At 39.3% G+C, this 19411-nt stretch overlaps 1 protein-coding gene across 8 annotated transcripts in view; it reads left to right on the top strand.

Moving 5' to 3' along the window:
- GON4L (gon-4 like) overlaps window positions 1-19411 on the top strand; it is a 48777-nt gene that overhangs the window by 14446 nt on the left and 14920 nt on the right. For 6 of the 8 annotated variants that reach the window (XM_079760921.1, XM_079760919.1, XM_079760920.1 and 3 more), the window contains 11 exons: window positions 122-241; window positions 824-994; window positions 3833-4025; window positions 7706-7807; window positions 9384-9442; window positions 10023-10126; window positions 12136-12334; window positions 12839-12925; window positions 13310-13478; window positions 14880-15024; window positions 16678-16828. In XM_079760921.1, the coding sequence (XP_079617047.1) occupies window positions 122-241; window positions 824-994; window positions 3833-4025; window positions 7706-7807; window positions 9384-9442; window positions 10023-10126; window positions 12136-12334; window positions 12839-12925; window positions 13310-13478; window positions 14880-15024; window positions 16678-16828 (1500 nt within the window). The remainder of the gene's footprint in view (window positions 1-121; window positions 242-823; window positions 995-3832; window positions 4026-7705; window positions 7808-9383; window positions 9443-10022; window positions 10127-12135; window positions 12335-12838; window positions 12926-13309; window positions 13479-14879; window positions 15025-16677; window positions 16829-19411) is intronic. The other 2 variants (XM_079760925.1, XM_079760924.1) reach the window with 1 other exon arrangement.

Genomic DNA, 19411 nt, shown 5'->3' with positions numbered 1-19411 from the left:
AAAGTATTTTCTCTTACTCTAATGCAATGATAATTTGTGATTTCATTCTCTTGTGATACTTCATACTCAGTGGAATAAGGTAGAAGCATAAATGTAAAAGTGAACCGGATATGTTTTGTAGAGTTTGTTGGAAAGTGATGTTGAAAGCACTGCTTCGTCTCCACGTGGGGCAAAGAAATCCAGACTGAGGCAGTCTTCTGAGATGAATGAAACAGATGAAGAGAATGGCATATTATCAGAGGTAAATCTGCATCTACAAAAGCGATAATATAGAAAAAAATTATCGTGTGACTTCTTGTGTGAATTCTGAACTATTACCCTTTGCCAAACATGAATCAAGATCAATAATCATGCCAGGATCTTCCTGGAATTTTTAACTGGTTATTATAACTGTTTCAATTCCAAAGTCTCTTAACTCAATGAACATTTTAACAGAAAACTGAACCCAGTGATAGTGAAAGAGCTTTTGTGATGTCTCATTAAGGGGCCAAATAAGAGTGACTAACAGAGTTTCTTCTTTCCTACCCTTCTCTTTTTTATACCAGTTTTCTAATATTGTCCTAAAGCCATTTTTATAACATTTCCCACTTTTGATAACCTAAGTAGCATCCTGTTGGTTTCATTGGAAATAGCATGAAACCTAATTAAATTAATATACTTGACAGAGTCTTTGTTTTTATGTACTTTTATCATGTCTATCTAGATGGGTCCAGAAAGATTATTAGTATATGAAAGATATACCTCCCTCTCTCAGCTTCTTTTCCCCCCTCTCTCCTTCCATCCCTTCCATTTATTTTTTAATGTGCTTGCATCTTTTAATCAGGCTGAGAAAATTGCCACACCTGCCATCAGGCACATCAGTGCTGAGGTAGTACCCATGGGGCCTCCACCCCCCCCAAAGCCCAAACAGACCAGAGATAGTACTTTCATGGAGAAGTTGCATGCTGTGGATGAGGAACTGGCATCTAGTCCAGTCTGCATGGATTCTTTCCAGGTAAATATAATGCTAATCTCTCAGAGCCCTGGCTGGTGTGACTTATTGGTTGGAGTGTCTCTCCATGCACCAAAAGGTCAAAAGTTCTATTCCCGGTTCAGGGCACATACCTGGGTTGTAGGTTTGATCCCCAGCCCTGGTCTGGACTTGTGCAGGAGGCACCATATTGATGTGTCTTTCTCACATTGATGGATATTTCTCCCTCTCTCTCCCTCCCTCCTTCTCTCCTTCCCTCCGTCTTTCCCTTCCACTCTCTCTAAAAATCAATGGAAAAAATATTCTCGGGTGAGGATTAACAACAACGAATTTTTTTAAAAAATAATAAATCACTGAGAAAGTCAAATGGAGTAATTTATTTGTTGCTTATGTTGGGAAGAGAGAAGGGATGATATTAAATTCTGATATGATAAGTAAAAGTTATGAAATTGTAGGTTTTTGATATTCTATTTTATTTGTACTATTTTATTGTGAGCATGGCAGCTCCTAAGGAAGGAATAAGGTATGTGAAAGAAAGCATTTTTAATTGTGAAACATAGCCCTAACCAGTTTGGCTCAGTGGATAGAGCGTTGGCCCATGGACTGAAGGGTCCTACGTTCAATTCCAGTTAAGGGCACATCGGTTACAGCTTGATCCTTGGCCCTGGTCTGGGTGCATGTGGGAGGCAACCAAATGATGTGTCTCTCTCACATCAATGTTTCTCTCTCTCTGTCTCTCCCTCTCTCTTCCACTCTCTTTAAAAAAATCAGTGGAAAGATGTTCTCAGGTGAGGATTAACAACAACAAAGCCTCTTATGAAGGTGACATTTGAGCTGAGATCTGAATGAGAAAGAGCCAGGCATGTATAAAAGATCTGGGAGAAAAATGGTTCATTCAGAGGAAATAGCACATTTAAAGTTCCTGATTCATAAGGATCATGGGAAGTAGTAGTAGGAGTGAGGTCAGAGCTAAGCTAGAGCGTGGGATCATGAAGGTTTTAAAAAACTATGATAAAGAATTTAGATTTTGCTCAGGCTGGGTAGCTCAGTTGTTTAGAGCGTCATCCTGATACACCAAGGTTACAGGTTCAATCCCCGGTCAGGGCATATACAAGATTCAAGATTCAACCATTGAATGCATAAATAAATGGTACAACAAATCTCAATCTCTCTCTCTCTCTCTCTTCCCCCCTCCCTCCCTCCCTCCCCCTCTTCCTCGACTCTTTCCTTTCTCTCTAAAATGAGTAAATTAAAAAAAAAATGTTCTTTTAAATGGCAACCCAATTCAAAAATGGAAATTTGGGAAATAGAGGGGGATGAAGGACGAAAGGGAAGGGATTAAGATGTACATATTGCTAGTATAAAATCAGTCAAGGGGAATATAGTCAACAGTATGGTGTCAGATGGGTATTAGACTTAGGTGTTAATCACTTTGTAAGTTATGTAAATGCCTAATCACTATGTTATATACTTAAAACTAATATAATATTGTATGTCAACTATAATTGAAAAATTAAAAAAAAATTTTAATGGGCAAAGCATATGAATAGTCATTTCTCCAAAGAAAATATGTAAATGGCCAATATGCAGTGAAAAGATTCTCCACATTTTCAGTCATTAGGAAAGTGCAAATCAGAACTACAATGAGATATCACTTCATTACCACTAGGATGGCTATAATAAATAAGATTTTCAGTAACAAGTGTTGACAAGGATGTGGAAGATTGTGGAACCCTCATATGTTGCTGCTGGGAACATAAACTGGTGCAGCCACTTTGGAAAATGGTGTGGTGGTTTCTCAATAATTACCATATGACCCAGCAGTTCCTTTTCCAGAGAATTGAAAACATATCCATGTAAAAATATATACACAAATGTTCACAGCAGCATTATTCATAATAGCTCCAAATTAGAAACAACTGAAATTTTCCTCAAGTGATAAATGAATAAACCAGAAATTGTATATCCATATAATGGAATATTATTGTGCACTAAAAAGGAACAAAGGTTTGATACATTCTACAAAATGAATGAACTTATGCTAAGTAAAAGAAGCCCGAGACAGAAGGCTACGTATTGTATGATTCCATTTATATGAAATATCCAGCATAAGCAAATCTTTAGAGACAGAAAGTAGATAAGTGGTTAACCCTTTGCACTCGCTTGCTTTTTTCTCGATTCCTTTATTCTAATGCTAACCGTGTCGAGTCACACTCGACATCCGAGTGCAAAAGGTTATTAACAGATTGGATGCAGGTGAGAATGGGGTGGGGAGTAACTGCTAGTGGGAATTGGATTTTTTGAGGGGGGTGATGAAAATGTTCAGGAATTAGGTAGTGTTGATTACACAACTCTGTGAATACAGTAAAATCCACTCAATTTTATACCTGTAATGGTGAACTTTTTTTAATGAAGAATCATTTCTCTTTTTTTTAATACATTTTTTATTGATTTCAGAGAGAGATAGAAACAATAATCATTGATTGGCTGCCTCCTGCACACCCCCTACTGGAGACTGAGCCTGCAACCCAGTCATGTGCCCTCACTGGGAATCAAACGGTGACCTCCTGGTTTATAGGTCAATGCTCAACCACTGAGCCACTCTGGCCGGTCTTTAATGGTGAATTTTATGACATATAAATTATAGCTTAGTAAGCTGTTTTAAATGTTCTTGAAATTTGGTTTTAAGACTGATGTCATTGTCCTTAAAGTTTCTCAAAGAATAATAAACTCAAATTGTTTAGAGAAGAGACTTTGTCGTTCTAGCTAAGAAGAGAAACACATAGGATATGATGAGATTTGGAGAATTTGGAAGCATTAGGCATTCAGTGACATGTTTTTATTTCCTTCTCTATTGGCTAGCCGATGGATGACAGTCTCATTGCATTCCGAACCCGGTCTAAGATGCCTCTGAAAGATGTTCCTCTGGGACAACTAGAGGCAGAGCTTCAAGCTCCAGACATCACCCCAGACATGTATGACCCCAATACAGCAGATGATGAGGAATGGAAGTTGTGGCTTGGGGGACTCATGAATGATGATGTGGGGAATGAAGGTAAGTAGTTTTACTTGCATTTACTATCTACTCTGTCTGCTTTCTCTGTGATGAAATTTTCATTAGTTAAAAACTTAAAGAAGGTATTTTTGGTTAATTGAATTTGGTATTTACCCAGCAATTTATTTTAAACTAGAGGTCCGGTGCACAAAATTTGTGCACTCAGTGGGTTGTCCCTCAGCCCATTCTGTGCCATGAGCCCGGCTCCTGGCTAAGCAGTGCGTCCCTATGAGAATGCACTGACCACCAGGGGGCAGCTCCTGTGTTGAGCGTCTCCCCCCTGGTGGTCAGTGTGTGTCATAGCGACCGGTCATCCCACCATTTGGTTGATTTGTATATTAGCCTTTTATTATATAGGACTAGAGGCCCGGTGCATGAAATTTGTGCACGGTTAGGGTCCCTAAGCCTGGCCAGCGATCAGAGCCGATATGTGGGGCGACCGTCGTGGTGATCAGGGAGCCCCCACTTGCACCTGCCTTGGCTGGCCTAGCGCTGTCTGCTAGCCAACCCCATCTTCCCCCAACACCAATTGGGGCCTGCAGGCTGGGAGCAGCTCCTGCATTGAGCACCTGCCTCTGGTGGTCAGTGCACGTCATAGTGACCCGTCGTTCTGCTGTTGGGTCGATTTGCATATTACAGTTTTATATAGATAGATTAGTAATTAAATTCCCCTCTTCCGCCTTTTTTGGTTTAGAATCTTTGGGAATCTTGAATGTTAAGAATCCTCCCCTGAAATATAAATGCACACATAATTTTATATACCCTCTCATTGGAGTGCATTGATTCACTTGACTATTGTGTTAAGGTTCTTTATGATGTAAGTGAAAGAATCCAAACCCCCACTTGTAAGAAGGTCAAATGAAACCAGACTTTGCTAAAGGGCAGAAAAACCTGCAGTAGAGTTGACACCCTGTTAGGGCCCGCCTTCCTTCTCTATAGCCTTCATCTCTACTTCTTTTTGTCGATCAACTCCATTATTAACCCTGTTTTATTCTATAAGGCTTGTACCATAGTCATAAGCACACCGTTTACTTCTTGCATTGTCCTCAGATCAGAAGGACTCTCTCCTACAGGGTGCAGTTGGAAAATCCAGGGGAACAACTCACATTGGCTTGGTTTGATCACATGCTCACTTTCTTGGTGTTGCATGGGATTGATAGGAAGGCTGTTCATCATGGAGTTCTGTGATTGGCAGCATACCAGAGAACAATGTGGTTGGAGTATGTAGTTGGTCAAAAGAAGTGATGGTGTTTCCAGAAGTGAGGAAGGAGTATTAATCAGACAAAAAAATAATGTTGACTACAGTCATACGTCGTGTAAGAATCCCTACTTATGGTAGGGATTTAGAACATAAGTAAAAGTTCTTACTTTAATACTGTGAAATTACATTATTAAAATTGTCTGGTGAGTTTTAAAAAGTGTACTGTAGTGGAAATCAGGCATAATTTAATCATTTGGTACAATATATTTCTGTAGATTTAGAAGATATGAGGTTAATTTCATTTGTAGTGATTCCAGATGTTGTCATATTTTCTTTTTTTAATCCTCACCCAAGGATATGTTTTTCATTGATTTTTCAACATGTTTGCCAAATAGGTATTCTGAGAACATTGGCTGACCCATTTGTGTGTTATAGGCAGAAGTTGTCTATTGCAGTTCTTGCACCCAAACAGATGGGTGTCCAAACATTAATATAATATCCATATGTTATAGGCTCTTTCAGTGCTTTCACTATTCAGCAGTGTTTGAAAAGGATCTACTGTGAAGAGACTTAATAAGAAAGGACTGTAGAGATTAGGAAGACAGAATTCCATTCCAAGGATTAAAGAAGTTTTATTGGGGAGATAAACTCACAAATGCATGAAAAAGATTTGACATTCAAATAGCTATGTATAAACAATGCAACTTAATATTTTATAAACTATTATTAATATTGAGTAAAGAATATAGGTTAGATGCGATTTAATCGGTACAGATTTTTCAATGATTGTGGACCAAAACTGTGTATATATTTTTATTTTTAATGAAAGATATTTATTATGAAAAACTAAATCGTGAAAGGGTACAAAGAGTTCTATTCTTCAATCTTTGTTAATACTTTCTAGATATTTTCTATGTATTTAATCAAGCACATATTTATCTCAAATATTTTTTTTCCACAGAAGGAATCATACTGCACATATTGTTCTGCATCTGAAGCTTTGTTTCTTTCACTTAATATAAGTTAGATCTATTTCCATTGTAATGCATAGACATCTTCCTCTCTTGCTTAATGGCTATGTAGTAGTAAGGAATTTAGTTTTCTCATGTGGTAGATTTAAAAAAAAAAAATCAGTTCCTGCCCTAGCTGGTTTGGCTCAGTGCATAGAGTGTCAGCCTGCAGACTGAAGGGTCCCAGGTTCGATTCCAGTCAAGGGCACATGCCTGCGTTGAGGGCTTGATCCCCAGTAGGGGATGTGCAGGAGGCAATCAATGATTCTGTCTTATCATTGATGTTTCTATCTTTCTTTCCCTCTCCCTTCTTCTCTGAAATCAGTAAAGATATATTTTTTAAAAGAAAATTCAGTCTCTCAGTTGCACTAGCCACATTTCAAGTTCTCAACTTCTGCACATGGCCAGTGGCTACTATTATTGTACAATGCATATGTATAACGTTTTCATCATTGTAGAAAGTTCTCTTGGACATCACTAATCTAAAGTTGTCACAAGGCCCGGCAGTGTGGGTCAGTGATTAAGTGACAACCTATGAACCAGGAGGTCACGGTTTGATTCCCAATCAGGGCACATGCCTGAGTCAGGCTTGATCCCCAGTAGGGGGCATGCAGGGGGCAGCCAATCAGTGATTCTCTGTCATCATTTATGTTTCTATCTCTCCCTTTCCCTTCCTCTCTGAAATCAATGAAAATATTTTAAAATAAATAATTAAAAAATAATAGTCTCAGAAAAATATTACCTTAATATAACAATAATTCAGTGACTTCTTCATGACCTCCTGGTTCATAGGTTAATGCTCAACCACTGAGCCACTTCGGCTGGGCAAACAATTTGTCTTGAGAAATGGGGAAGATACAGAGAAAATTATTAGGGAGAAACACAACCACATTTCTATGTCCTAACATAACAAATGCTTATTATTTTTGTGTATTTTTAGTTATTTTTGAGTCCTAATATAGGGATATAATTTCTGAAACTTAATGATTATTATATGTTATTACATTGTGTTTTTTGTCATGTATATATGGAATTTTTATAGAATATTGCTTCTTTGCATTTCATATTATAGTCATTTCCTGATTTTGGGGAATTAGATTTTTTTTCCACTGTCAATGCCTTTATGAAGGTTAACAAAATATTATTTTCATAAGATGCACTAATCAAAGTGGCATTCCTGAGATAAATTATATGTTCATTTTTCTGGCTTTTGCTGCATTTTGACAGATTTAAGTCTTTTTTGGAGGAAGGAAGGAATTTGGCTTATTGGAGAGAATAGGTGAGTGAGATGAGTCAGCTGTAGGAAGTGATCTGTGCAAAGGCACGGAGGGAAAAAATAAATTATTTTAAAACTTAAAGATAGATGATCTTTATTGGAACAGAGTCTTATAGTGCTGACTATCTTACATTGTCACTAAAGATAAGAGTTCAGAGTTGGGAATGAGTGTCTGATACTTTGTGTTTTCTAGATGAGGCGGATGATGATGATGATCCAGAATACAATTTCCTGGAAGACCGTGATGAACCAGATACAGAGGATTTCCGCACTGATCGGGCAGTGAGAATCACCAGTGAGTCTGTGTTTACTATGGGTCCTGCTCTTGACTCTGTCCCATCTACATTTGTTCACTTTGTATATTTTTGAGGGTAAAGTTTGCAGTCCATTTAATCTGAGATGTTTAAGCTTCCTCTATCCTATTTCTATAAATCTTTAAATGTAGGTATATTTTCAGAAAGCCTATCAGTCGTTTATTTATATATCCCATAGTTATGTATTGAGTCCAGTATTTGGCAGGGATTATACTTAGTATACCATAATGAATAAAACATGGCCTGTGTCTTATAGGGTGACAGTTTAGTAGGGGATACAAACAGAAAACATGGTAATAGCCCTAGTCAGTTTTGCTCAGTGGATAGAGCGTCAGACTGTGGACTGAAGGGTCCCAGGTTCAATTCCGGTCAGGGCAGGTGCCTGGGTTGCAGACTTGATCTCCAGTAGGGGATGTGCAAGAGAGCCAGTCAGTGATTCTCTCTCATCATTGATGTTTCTATCTCTCTCTCCCTCTCTCTTCCTCTCTGAAATCAATAAAAATATATTTTAAAAGAAGAAAACATTATAATACAAAGTGATAGGTGCTATAATAAGTTGTGTATAAAGGCCTAAAAGAGTATAATCTAGTGTATGATATGAAATTAGGGTGGGAGGGCTTAGGAAATGATTCACAAAATGAGATTTTTTTTATCCTAGTTTTGAAGGAGGAATAGGAGATTTTTGGTAAATGGGGGCAGAGAAGGATACTACAAATGTAAGAGCATCTATAAACAGCAGAATTGTGAAACAACAATAAGTGTGTTGGGAAAATAATAAGTAGTTGGTATAGTTGTGTGAGTGAGTGGTGGTAGAAAAGGGTAATCAGTGTTCAGACCTTGAATTTGAGAACCTTGAGTTTGAGTTTTGATTTATCAAAAAGGAGCGCTCAAAGAGTTTTAAGTAGGAACTTATTTGGATTTTAGAAATACCATTTTGATTAAATACCAGTTTAATATAAAGAAAGCAAGATTGGAGGCATGCAAAGCAAATCACTTGACTTGAGTCATTTGTTTGAAAAATTACTTTATTGCCAGTGATAGAAAACGTATTTCAGAAATTATTGATTTTTATTGCATGCATTACATTGTTAGCTTTTGACCAGGTTATGAAGAAAGCGTCATTTTTATTATTTTTTTATAGAAATATTTTTTAAAATATTTCAGAGAGGAAGGAAGGGGAGAGATAGAAACATCAGTGATGAGAGAGAATCATTGATTGGCTGCCTCCTGCATGCCCCCTACTGGGAATCGAGCTGGCAACCCTGGCATGTGTCCTGACCAGGAATCCAACTGTGACCTGTGGGTTCATAGGTCAATGCTCAACCACTTAGCTACTCTGGCTTCACAAGAATAAGACTGTTTAGTTCTCTCATGTATTCCAAGTATCTAGAACAGGATTGAGGCATAGTTGGTATTCAGTAAATGTTTTTGAATAGTGAATGTTAGATATGTATGCGGATTTTGTCAAATGCCTTGCTGAAAATAACATACATTGTTTTCTTGGAATTCCCTCTTATGGGAATGTGCCCACAACATACTGTTTGGGTTTTCTTGCAGAAAAGGAAGTGAATGGACTGATGGAAGAGCTGTTTGAAACTGTGAGTAAGGATCTTTGGGTAAGAATGGATGGTAAAAGTAGATTCTTCAGCAAGCTCTGTTTTTGGGTCCCAGGGCCCCTGCCTCCAGAATGGTGTTCATACAAAGCCAATTCCCCCCCTTTAGTCCACCCAGGAGAGAATATAATGGCAGGAGAATGTTGGTAACTAACAAACTTTGATTATCCATATATAGATAATTCTTAGTAAACTTTACTTGCAAACTTTGGATGGCCTTCCCAGCTATCATTTGGTGCATCCTTAAAGATTGCATACTAGTTTTAGATTATTCTAAACTCACATAGTTACCTTTCTCATAAATTTATCTCTTAAAAGATGTTATGATCACTGTCAGTCATCCATGCTCTGTCCTTAGCTATACAGATTGACCAGTTGAGAGATTTTTTTCCCCCTGGGGTAATAGTGTAGTCATCCCATGTGCAGGACTGTGGAAGTCCTCAAGTGAGAAAAATACTCTGATGCAAGCTCTTTCTGAGTGCCAGCATTATCCTGTAAACTTAGTGATTAATTTCCCTTCTCACTGCTGCAGTGACTTCACATGCCCGTTCCCCAGGAAAACGCTCCTTTTCCTTTTCCTCAGTTCCAAGATGAGATGGGATTCCCCAGCATGGAAGATGATGGCCCAGAGGAGGAGGAACGTGTGGCTGAGCCTCGACCTAACTTTAATACTCCTCAAGCCCTACGGTAGGCCTGTCAAAGACCTTGAAACTTAGAATAGAGAAAAAATGTCTTGTGAAAAGGTTTTCAGAAATTTCAGTTAATTCCCCAGCCCTAGGGGAGTATTAGCTGTCAGGTGAATAAGTCTCCTTATGATGGGGCAGTGCAGCTACAGACCAAGCTGTATCTGTTTGGGAAGGGAGAAAAAACAGCAGCTGGCATCAGTGGCAACTTCTCCAGGTGAGTGGTGCTGGAGAGGTATGTAGGACTTTACGTGGCCAGCCACAAAAACTACCCCAAATTGTCATATCCATCATGTCCCTTTGTTCACCTCATTTGCTGTTAACATCTGGTAAATGTTAATGAATGTTTGTTAATTACCTAGGCATTAATTGAGCAAACCATGAAGCACCTGTAATAATGCCCTAGGGTCTGAAATATATGTACTGCCCTCTTCACATAAAGTTAGCACTTCTGTTGCTCCACCCAGATAGTAGAGGCTTTAATTTTTCCTCCTATTTTTGCGATGGGTTTGCATAATCTATCTGTACATTATTGTTATTCATTCTGAGTAGAAACAGAAATCAGGATGGGGTTTATTCCCTGGGTGGAACAAAGCAAAACTTAGAGATCCACAGCTTCTAATGAGTCCTGTGTTTTAACCGAACAGCATTACCTAACTAGAGAGCTTGGGATTCATTTGAAAGCTAGTCTTTAAGGGAACTTGCAGTTTAGTGAAGACAACAAAGTATATTAACCAATGTGTAAAAGCTAGAAATATTAGTCATACTCCATTACAATAAATACCATAATGAAACTATAACAAGTATCTCAGAATTTCCCCTTTTAGCTTTATTGAGGTGTTATTGACAATGTGCGAGTTGGGTGGAGCGAGGTCTCGGTGTCACCTGCTGGTGCTAATGGTGTTCATCAGGTTAATGCAGATTCAGATTTGGCACCCTCCTGCATCTGCCAGCTGTTTGTAGGGAGGCCTCAACACAGGGACAATGGTGGCGCTTGCCATGAAGCCATACAATTCAGTTTGTCCCTGGTTTGTCTCTGGCACCTTTCGAGCTGCTGTCTCTAGGCTTCAGCTTAAAGTGAATGTTTGTAAGCGAGTGAGTCTGTAGGCAGGCCATTTTTGAGGACACCTGGTTTTCTAGCAGCCCTTTGTCTCACCGGATGGGGTTTCAGGGAGTTACCAGGGTGTGGCGAGCCATATTCACCAGGTCAGTTAAACTGCCATATATTTTAGTATATCCCTTGTTGCTTCATGCCTGCAGGTCTTTGAATTTTTAAGAAACAAAAGCAGTGCAGAACAAGAGTGGAATGGGAGAAGCTAGATCAGGGATTGAAGTAATGGGTATATCAGAGAACAAATGCTATACTTTGAGGATATTTTATATAATTGTTAAGAACAAGTTCCAGATTAATGTGCATATCAGTATGATAGTTGAATGGTAAGTTTCCATTTGCTCTTTGACTGCTTTGTTATCCTGGTGTTTCTCTGCTCCTTTCCTTTTATTTGTATACTAGAGGCCCAGTGCATGGATTTGTGCACCGGTGGGGTTCCTTGGCCTGGCCTGCAGGGATCGGGCCGAAACCAGCCCAGTATGTGGATTTGTCCAGGGCGTGTCTGGCCCTTTTTGCCCAGTCCCGATCGGCCAGACCCCAGCAGCAAGCTAACCTACTGGTCGGAGCATCTGCCCCCTGGTGGTCAGTGCGTGTCATAGCGACTGGTCGAATGGTTGGACACTTAGCATATTAGGCTTTTATTATATAGGATTACTTAGAGGACTGATTGTAGAAAAATGGGGATGAGGTACAGTTCAGAATCATCTTATTTGAATCTATGTTAACAACTTTGGGAAAAGATTTGGATAGACTAGGAGTTTTGCTTATTGGCTAAAGTGGAATTTAGGAATTATCAGTAGATAGAAATTATGCAGACTCTCTTAGACCACTATTAGAAGGAATTGGATGTGTTGTGGACCTACGGAAATGTTCACATTCAGTCATCTCCCTGTTGGGGATAGGTTTGAAGAACCACTGGCCAACTTGCTAAATGAGCAACATCGTACAATGAAGGAGCTCCTTGAGCAGCTGAAGTTGAGAAAATCTTCAGCCAAACAGCAGCAGGAAGTAGACAGGGTTAAGCCCCAGAGCGAGAATGTTCCTCAGACTCTGATTCTAGACCCAGCTCAGAGGAAGAGGCTCCAGCAGCAGATGCAGCAGGTGAGACTCTTCTTGGTAATGTTACTATTGGATCATCCCATGGCTTGACCTGAAGACAAAGTTAGCATCTTTGTAAAAGTCAGAAATAGGTGTCTTGACACTCTTTGAAACCATAGGACCCCAGGATCTTCACATCAGGTAGGCCCTGAGAACTTACGTTCATGAGTCATCATGGCTCAGGCAAGAATGCATATAAGTATGTTGATAATATTCAGAATTATAGATTTCAAAGAATCCTAGTAATCCATTCTGAATTTAATAGCCTTGTGGCCAGAATAGTTTTTTCTTCTTTCTAATCTCAGTTTCTCTGGTTTGAGGTTAAACTTCTGATTCTATTATTTTGCTCCAGGGGAACATAACTGTAAAATTCATACTATGTTGCACTCATAGACTATTGAGAAAGCAAAAGATGTCTAATAAAGTTGCAAATATCTTGACAAGATCTTCTGGGTTCCTGAAATGGCATCATAACATGTCACTGTATTGTTTTCTTTCCTTCCCCAGCATGTTCAGCTTTTGACGCAAATTCACCTTCTCTCCACCGCCAACCCCAGTCTCAGCTCGGAGGCCAGTACCACCAGGATATTTCTTGTAAGGTTCCAGATATCCCTAACTCTAAAGATTGAGTATACAGTTAGCTTGGCAAGTCATTTCTCACAGATATTCACCCACCATAATCTATATTTCTTCTTCTCTCCTGCATGTTTTGGTAGCTATTCCTATGTCTTCCTGTGTTTGCTGAGAGAACATAAATCACTGATTTTCATGAAAGGGCAGAGAGTGTATTCAGTTTCCTTGAGAGTATTGCTCTGACTTGCAGTCTTAAAGAGGTAATGTTAATTGTGAAAGAGTTTAGGATGATTTTTTTACCTGTTTTTATCCTGTAATAGGAAGGACAGTTTTTCACACACAGGATAAGGGCTATTGATACTAGTGGCCTGGAACTTAAATCTCCTTTGTGCCCTGTTTTCCCAGGAAGAGCTGGGAACCTTTGCTCAAAGCTCCATTGCCCTTCACCATCAGTTCAACCCCAAGTTTCAGACCTTGTTCCAACCCTGTAACCTGATGGGAGCCATGAAGCTCATTGAAGATTTCAACACACATGTCAGCATTGATTGGAGTCCTCGTAAAACTGTCAAGACGGGTAGGAGACAGTGGCTATTTCCTTCGAGTACTTAACACCCAGACCAGTGTGTCCATTGTAGTCCCCAGTGGCAACAAATGCCTTGAACCAGGTCCTCTGGCCAGCACGTGTCTGCCTTCGCACAGGCATAATCTCCGAAACCTCATCTTTGTGGAAATTCCCCCAGGAAAAAGTCAATAATCTCAGATTCCTTGATGGGCAGGGAGAAGAGCTAGATCTCATCCAGGGACTTGGTCTTCATGTTCTTAACCAGGCAGCCCAGCTTGGTGACTGGGAGCACTCCTTGTCCTCGGCCTTGCCTCTGAGAGCTCCATGGCCGCGGCCCTGGCCCTGGCCCTGGCCACGACCTCAGCCTTGACCTTGGCCCCAGATGCCGCTGCCAAATCCTCCTCGGAAGCGGCTGCGGCCTCCCATTACAGGGCCCCTGGGCCCTCCCGTAGCACCAGTGTCATCCTCCATTTGGTATCTCATAGAAAAGAAGCACCACCCATATACTTGATAAATACTTGCTTTTGATTTGTTTCCTGGTTTAGCAAATTAGTTGTGGTTTGGTCTGGATTTAGGTTTGTCTTTGGATTTGATTTTAAGTCCCTGACTCTTATAGTTAAATTGAATATATTTGAATTTAAGTTCATTAGGTCATGGACACTGATCTCAAACTACTTTATAGCTATATGTTGGTACTGAAAACTTAATTTAACACCAAACTTCAGTAATGACTAATATATACAGTGTCCTGTACTTTTTTTCTGGTGATATAAAAACACCTATGGAAGGAGGAGTATGGCTATAGTAGTTCTTATCTCTGGAAAGGCAGAAAAATGCCTGGAATTGAGAGACTTGGACAGTAAGACAGAAATGAATGGGACTGTGTCGTCTCATTCTCCTTATGTTTTTTATTTTAATTCCCAGCCTCAGGAGGAATCTGGGAGAAACTTAATGAAAGTTAAGTAAGAATGAAATAAAATAAAATTTGGAGTACCAGATTTGTGAGGGACATTTAAGAAGTTGAAATCTTATCCTGGAAGAAAGAAAGCATTGTTGAAGGTCATTTATCTTTCAAGGATTTAAAGGGGGAAGGAGGTAAAAATATTTTTAGCATACACTGTGTGCCAGGTATTAGTAGATACTTTCTAAGTATTTATGTTACTTAGTGTGTTAAGTATTCTACATAGGAAAGAATAAGAAAATCAAATTTTAGTAACATTGAATGGGATTCCCATGAGGTGTATGTTAGGCTCAGAAAGTTGTGGAAACTTTTGTAGGGAGAGTTGTGTGGATTTGGAGGGGATTAAGTTAGGTGGGGACAGCTCTATCTAAATGCAAAAATGCAATCAGAAACTTGTGTGAAGTCCTCTTTGTTCTAGAATTTAATTTATTGGGATTTTTTTTTTCTTACAGCCTGTAAATTTCCCTGTTTACCAAAGCAAGTGGCTTGGATCCTGGCCACAAGCAAGGTTTTCATGTATCCAGAGCTACTTCCAGTGTGTTCCCTGAAGGCAAAGAATCCCCAGGATAAGAATTCATTCACCAAGGCTGAGGACAAGTAAGGGTTTATTGTGGAGGGGTTAGCACAGAATATCCTGAAGAGAAGGTCTAGTTCTTATTTCTTAAGGAGCTTAGGGAAATAAGGCATGTATAAGATATGGACACAAAAGACAAAGAAAAGCAGTGTTGGTTGTTAAAACGTTATATAATATGTGCTTGTTTCAGCCTTGCCAAATACTATTCTTTTGGGGAATGATATGCACATTTTCCAAACATTTTAAATTATGTTTTGTCTTTTATTGATTGTAAAAAACAATCTTGTAGTATGTACTATTAGAGGAAATTTTCCGAAGGAAAAAATTTTTATCCACTATTCTAACCATCCCAAGATAATGATTTTTCTCTTGCATTTCTTGTATAATTATTGGCCATTTAAATACATATTTTTTTTGCCTTTTTTAAACTTAATGTCTTTTTGTTGTTGTTGTTTTGTTAATTCTCATCCAAGGATATTTTTTCCATTGATTTCTAGAGATTGGAAGGGAGGCAGGGAGGGGGAGAAAGAGAAACATTGATGTGAGCGAGACACATTGATTGGTTGCCTCCCATATGAGTCCCAACCGGGGCCAGGGATCAAATCTGCAACCCAGGTACATGCCCTTGACCAGAAATTGAACCCACGACCCTTAGGTGTGTAGGCCAACACTCTAACCACTGAGAACACTGCCAAGGCTAACCTAACATCTTTTTTAAATTGTTTTTCTATTTGCTGTAACATTGTTCTTTTTTATTGTTTCTGTATATTGTCCTTTAAAGGAATATTTAATGGCCCTGTGATATTTCTTTCATTTGCTACTTTTCTCCCTTCTGCTGTTTCGCAGTTGTGAGTGAGGCTTCACCAAAGATCTTTGTACACATAGAGCTTTTTTTTTTTTAAAGCTCACCTGAGGACATGCTTAGAGAGAGGAATGGAGAGAGAGAAAAAACACACATACACACACAAATCTATGTGAGAGAGAAACATCAATCGGTTGCCAGTTGCCTTCTGTACCTGCCCCAACCAGGGATCAAACTCAACCCAGGTATGTGCCCTGACCTGAACTGAACTGGCAACCTTTCGGTGCACAGGACAACACTTAGCCAACCGAGCCACTTTGGCTGGGCTGTACATAGAGCTTTTGAAAATCTTTGCTGTTCATCCCTTCTGGTAAATTCCCAAGAGTGAGATTATGCGATAAAGGCTAGGAATATTTTTATGGCTCTTGATGTGTATTGCCCCATTGCCATCAGTAAATATGTACATAGGTAACCATAATAGATTATGTTATGATGGGAGGTAGTGTTGGTGTTGATTTCATATGCTTAACATGGTGCCCATTGTTTTTTATATTTGTTTTATTACAGCCATCCTCCTTCCTTTGAATACAAAGTTCAAAGGAATACAAAGTATGAAAACTCACATGTTCTGACATTCATTAGTGATTTACGCTTATGTTTTCCTCTTCTCACACAGTTGTGAACTTCTCATTGAGTATTGTTCATTGTACTTATTAGCACTCAGTAAATATCTGAAATTTTTTGTTGAGTAGCCACTAACTTATACAAGAATTAGATGTAGAAAAAGTGGATTGTAAAATGTGGAGTTAGTCTGGGAAGCCTTTTTAGAAGAATGGATTGTGAAGTGGGATTTCGAGTCATTGTTCTTTCTCAGTTTGTTAGTTTTAGGACTAAAGCACTTTGAAGGGACCGAGTTTCCTAAGCCTCTAATCAGCAAGTACCTTCTAACTTGCAAGACTGCCCACCAACTGACAGTGAGAATTAAGAACCGCAGCATGAACAGAGCTCCTGACAACATCTTCAAAGTAAGTGTTTCCTGCAAGTTCTACCTGAGGACTTGTTAGGGCTTTGGCTGGTGACTCAGGCTGTGAAAGAATTCACAACTAAAAGAAGAGATAGATGCAGAGAAGAAATTTGTTTTATCTTACAAGGGAGGAAAGGGCCAGGTATTGCTAGTCAGTACAGGACGGGTAACAAAAAGTGGCTTCCACTTTTAAAGAGTGATTGGCCCTAGCTGGTTTGGCTCAATGGATAGAGCATTGGCCTGTAGACTGAAGGGTCCCAGGTTTGATTCCAGTCAAGGGCACATTGCCTGGTTGTGGGCCAATCCCCAGTGTGAAGCGTGCAAGAGGCAGCCGATCAATGATTCTCTGTCATCATTGATGTTTTTCTCTCTTTCTTTCCCTCTCCCTTCTCTGAAATCAATAAAAATATATATTTAAAAAATAATAAAATTAAAAATAAAGAGTGATTGGTTGCTGTTGCTAGGTGACAGAGAAGGGAGGGGGATTGTGTTGAAGTTGAGCAGATACCAGAGGGGTTGTCTTAAAAAGTTAGTTTGCCTTCCAAAAGACAGTCCAACAGATATCCTAAGGAGGTGTCTTATCCGTATTTTTCCCAAGCCTCAGAACAAAAGTTATGAAGAGTTCAAAAGAGGCTCGTTTGATGGGGAAGGAGGAAGGGAACTTTTTACTAACTAGAGAGACTCCTTGGTGCAAATTTTCCCTGAGTTGTGAAAACAACATGGAGGAGGGGATGCAAGAATGTAGCCTTGAAAGTAGCTTAGCTTGTCTTGCAGTTTGAACAGAGGAGCCAACAATCTTGGGTTGTTTTTTGTTGTTTTGTTTTTTAATATATATATTTTTATTTCAGAGAAGAAGGGAGAGGGAGAGAGAGATAGAAACATCAATGATGAAAGAGAATCATTGATCAGCTGCCTCCTGCACGCTCTCTACTGGGGTTCGAGCGAGCCCACAACCCAGGCATGTGCCCTTGACCGGTATCAAACCCGGGACCCTTCAGTCCGCAGGCTGATGCTCTAGCCACTGAGCCAAATCAGCTAGTGCTGTCTTGGGGTTTAATTACAAGGTGCTTCTCATAAATTGTGAAACGCCAAAGCAAAGAAAAAGAGAGGCCTTTTTCTATCCTTACGGGACCTCTTAGGAGCAACCATTCTTTTTTCCTTCTTAGTTTTGATGAAGAGAGGGATCTGTTATCTATAGCAAATTCCTTACACTTGTGTACTAGATTAATTGCCTACGCTTTGATGCGTTTCCACTTTACATGGGTTGCTCTCTCAACTTGCTGTAGCATCAACTTAGGCTCTTTCTTTACCATTTTGCTCGTGATTGATTGCCTCTTACTTATGTTGCATTCTCTTATTTCCTGAATACCACATCTTTTTTGCTTTACTTTCATGTTTTAGTGGAGCACATCCTAGTAGTATTCTGAGGAAGAGTTTTTGAGAATCAGATTTTTAAGTTTAAACTATATGTATTGAGGTCTGTGGATTGTATCAATGTCAATTTCCTAGTCAATGTACTAGATACCTGGTTTGTATATGTTACAATGTAACAATATTTTACCATTGAGTGAAACGAGGTAAAAGGTACATATAAGACCTTTCTGAACTATTTGTGTAATTTCTTGTAAATCTATAATTATTCAAAATAAAACCTTTAAAAATATGTTTCTGTTCTACTCTCCTTCAGTGGACCAGAATTCTAAATTGGAAATTATTTTTACCAGAATTTGTTAAGGGCTTTGCTCCATTTTCTTCTGGTTTCTAGTGCTGACAATTTAGAAATTTTATGCTGTTTTGACTCTTGAATCTTGGCGTGATACCAGTTTTTATCTCTCTATGTGGCAGCATGTAAGATATTTCCTCTTCTTTACTGTTTTGAAATTTCATAATAATATTCCTTAGTTTGGGTCTAGTTTCATTAATCACGTGAGGTGCTTGGTAAAACGTAGTTTGGAAACTCGTGTGTTTCAGTATTGGGAAGTTTCCATGAATTATGTATGCATGGTGTCCTCCCTTCATTGGATCTGTTCTGCACAGTGCCCAGTAAGTCAGATGGTAGGCCTCTCAGGCTGGTCCTCGCATCTTGTCTTTTATCTTTTCCCACATTACTTTGTCTTTATGTTGTACTTTCTGGGATACTCACTTTTTCTTCTAACCCTTAGGCCAAGTTGAGTTCTTTATTTCGTCTAACATTTTAAATTTCCAGTAGCCTTTTTGGTTCATTAAATACTTTAAAATAGTGAATGGCAGAGGGACAGTGGGCAAGCAGGAGAGGAAGAAGGCTGGAATTTCTGTATTTGTTAAGCATAGTACCCAGCCCTCAGTTATGCCCAGTGCCTTGGTCCAGAGATCATCGTTTCCAGAAATCCTCCTGCCAGGGCAGGGGGAGGCTTTCACCTGACTCCACACAGTGGGAGAGGGGATGGGGGTTTGACTGCCTCCTCAACAGATTTAATCTGTCCTCTTCATCTTTACCTAATTTTAGTTGTAACTTTTCCTCCAATTCAAGAAGTAGGTGGTGTCTTAGCTTTTTGCTAGACTCTGACATCAATTTTGTTGGCTGTGAACTTTCTTCCACATGGGA

The sequence above is a fragment of the Cnephaeus nilssonii genome, assembly GCF_951640355.1.
Source record: "Cnephaeus nilssonii genome assembly, chromosome: 21".
Taxonomy (NCBI): domain Eukaryota; kingdom Metazoa; phylum Chordata; class Mammalia; order Chiroptera; family Vespertilionidae; genus Cnephaeus; species Cnephaeus nilssonii.
This window is presented reverse-complemented; position numbering and strand designations above follow the sequence as displayed.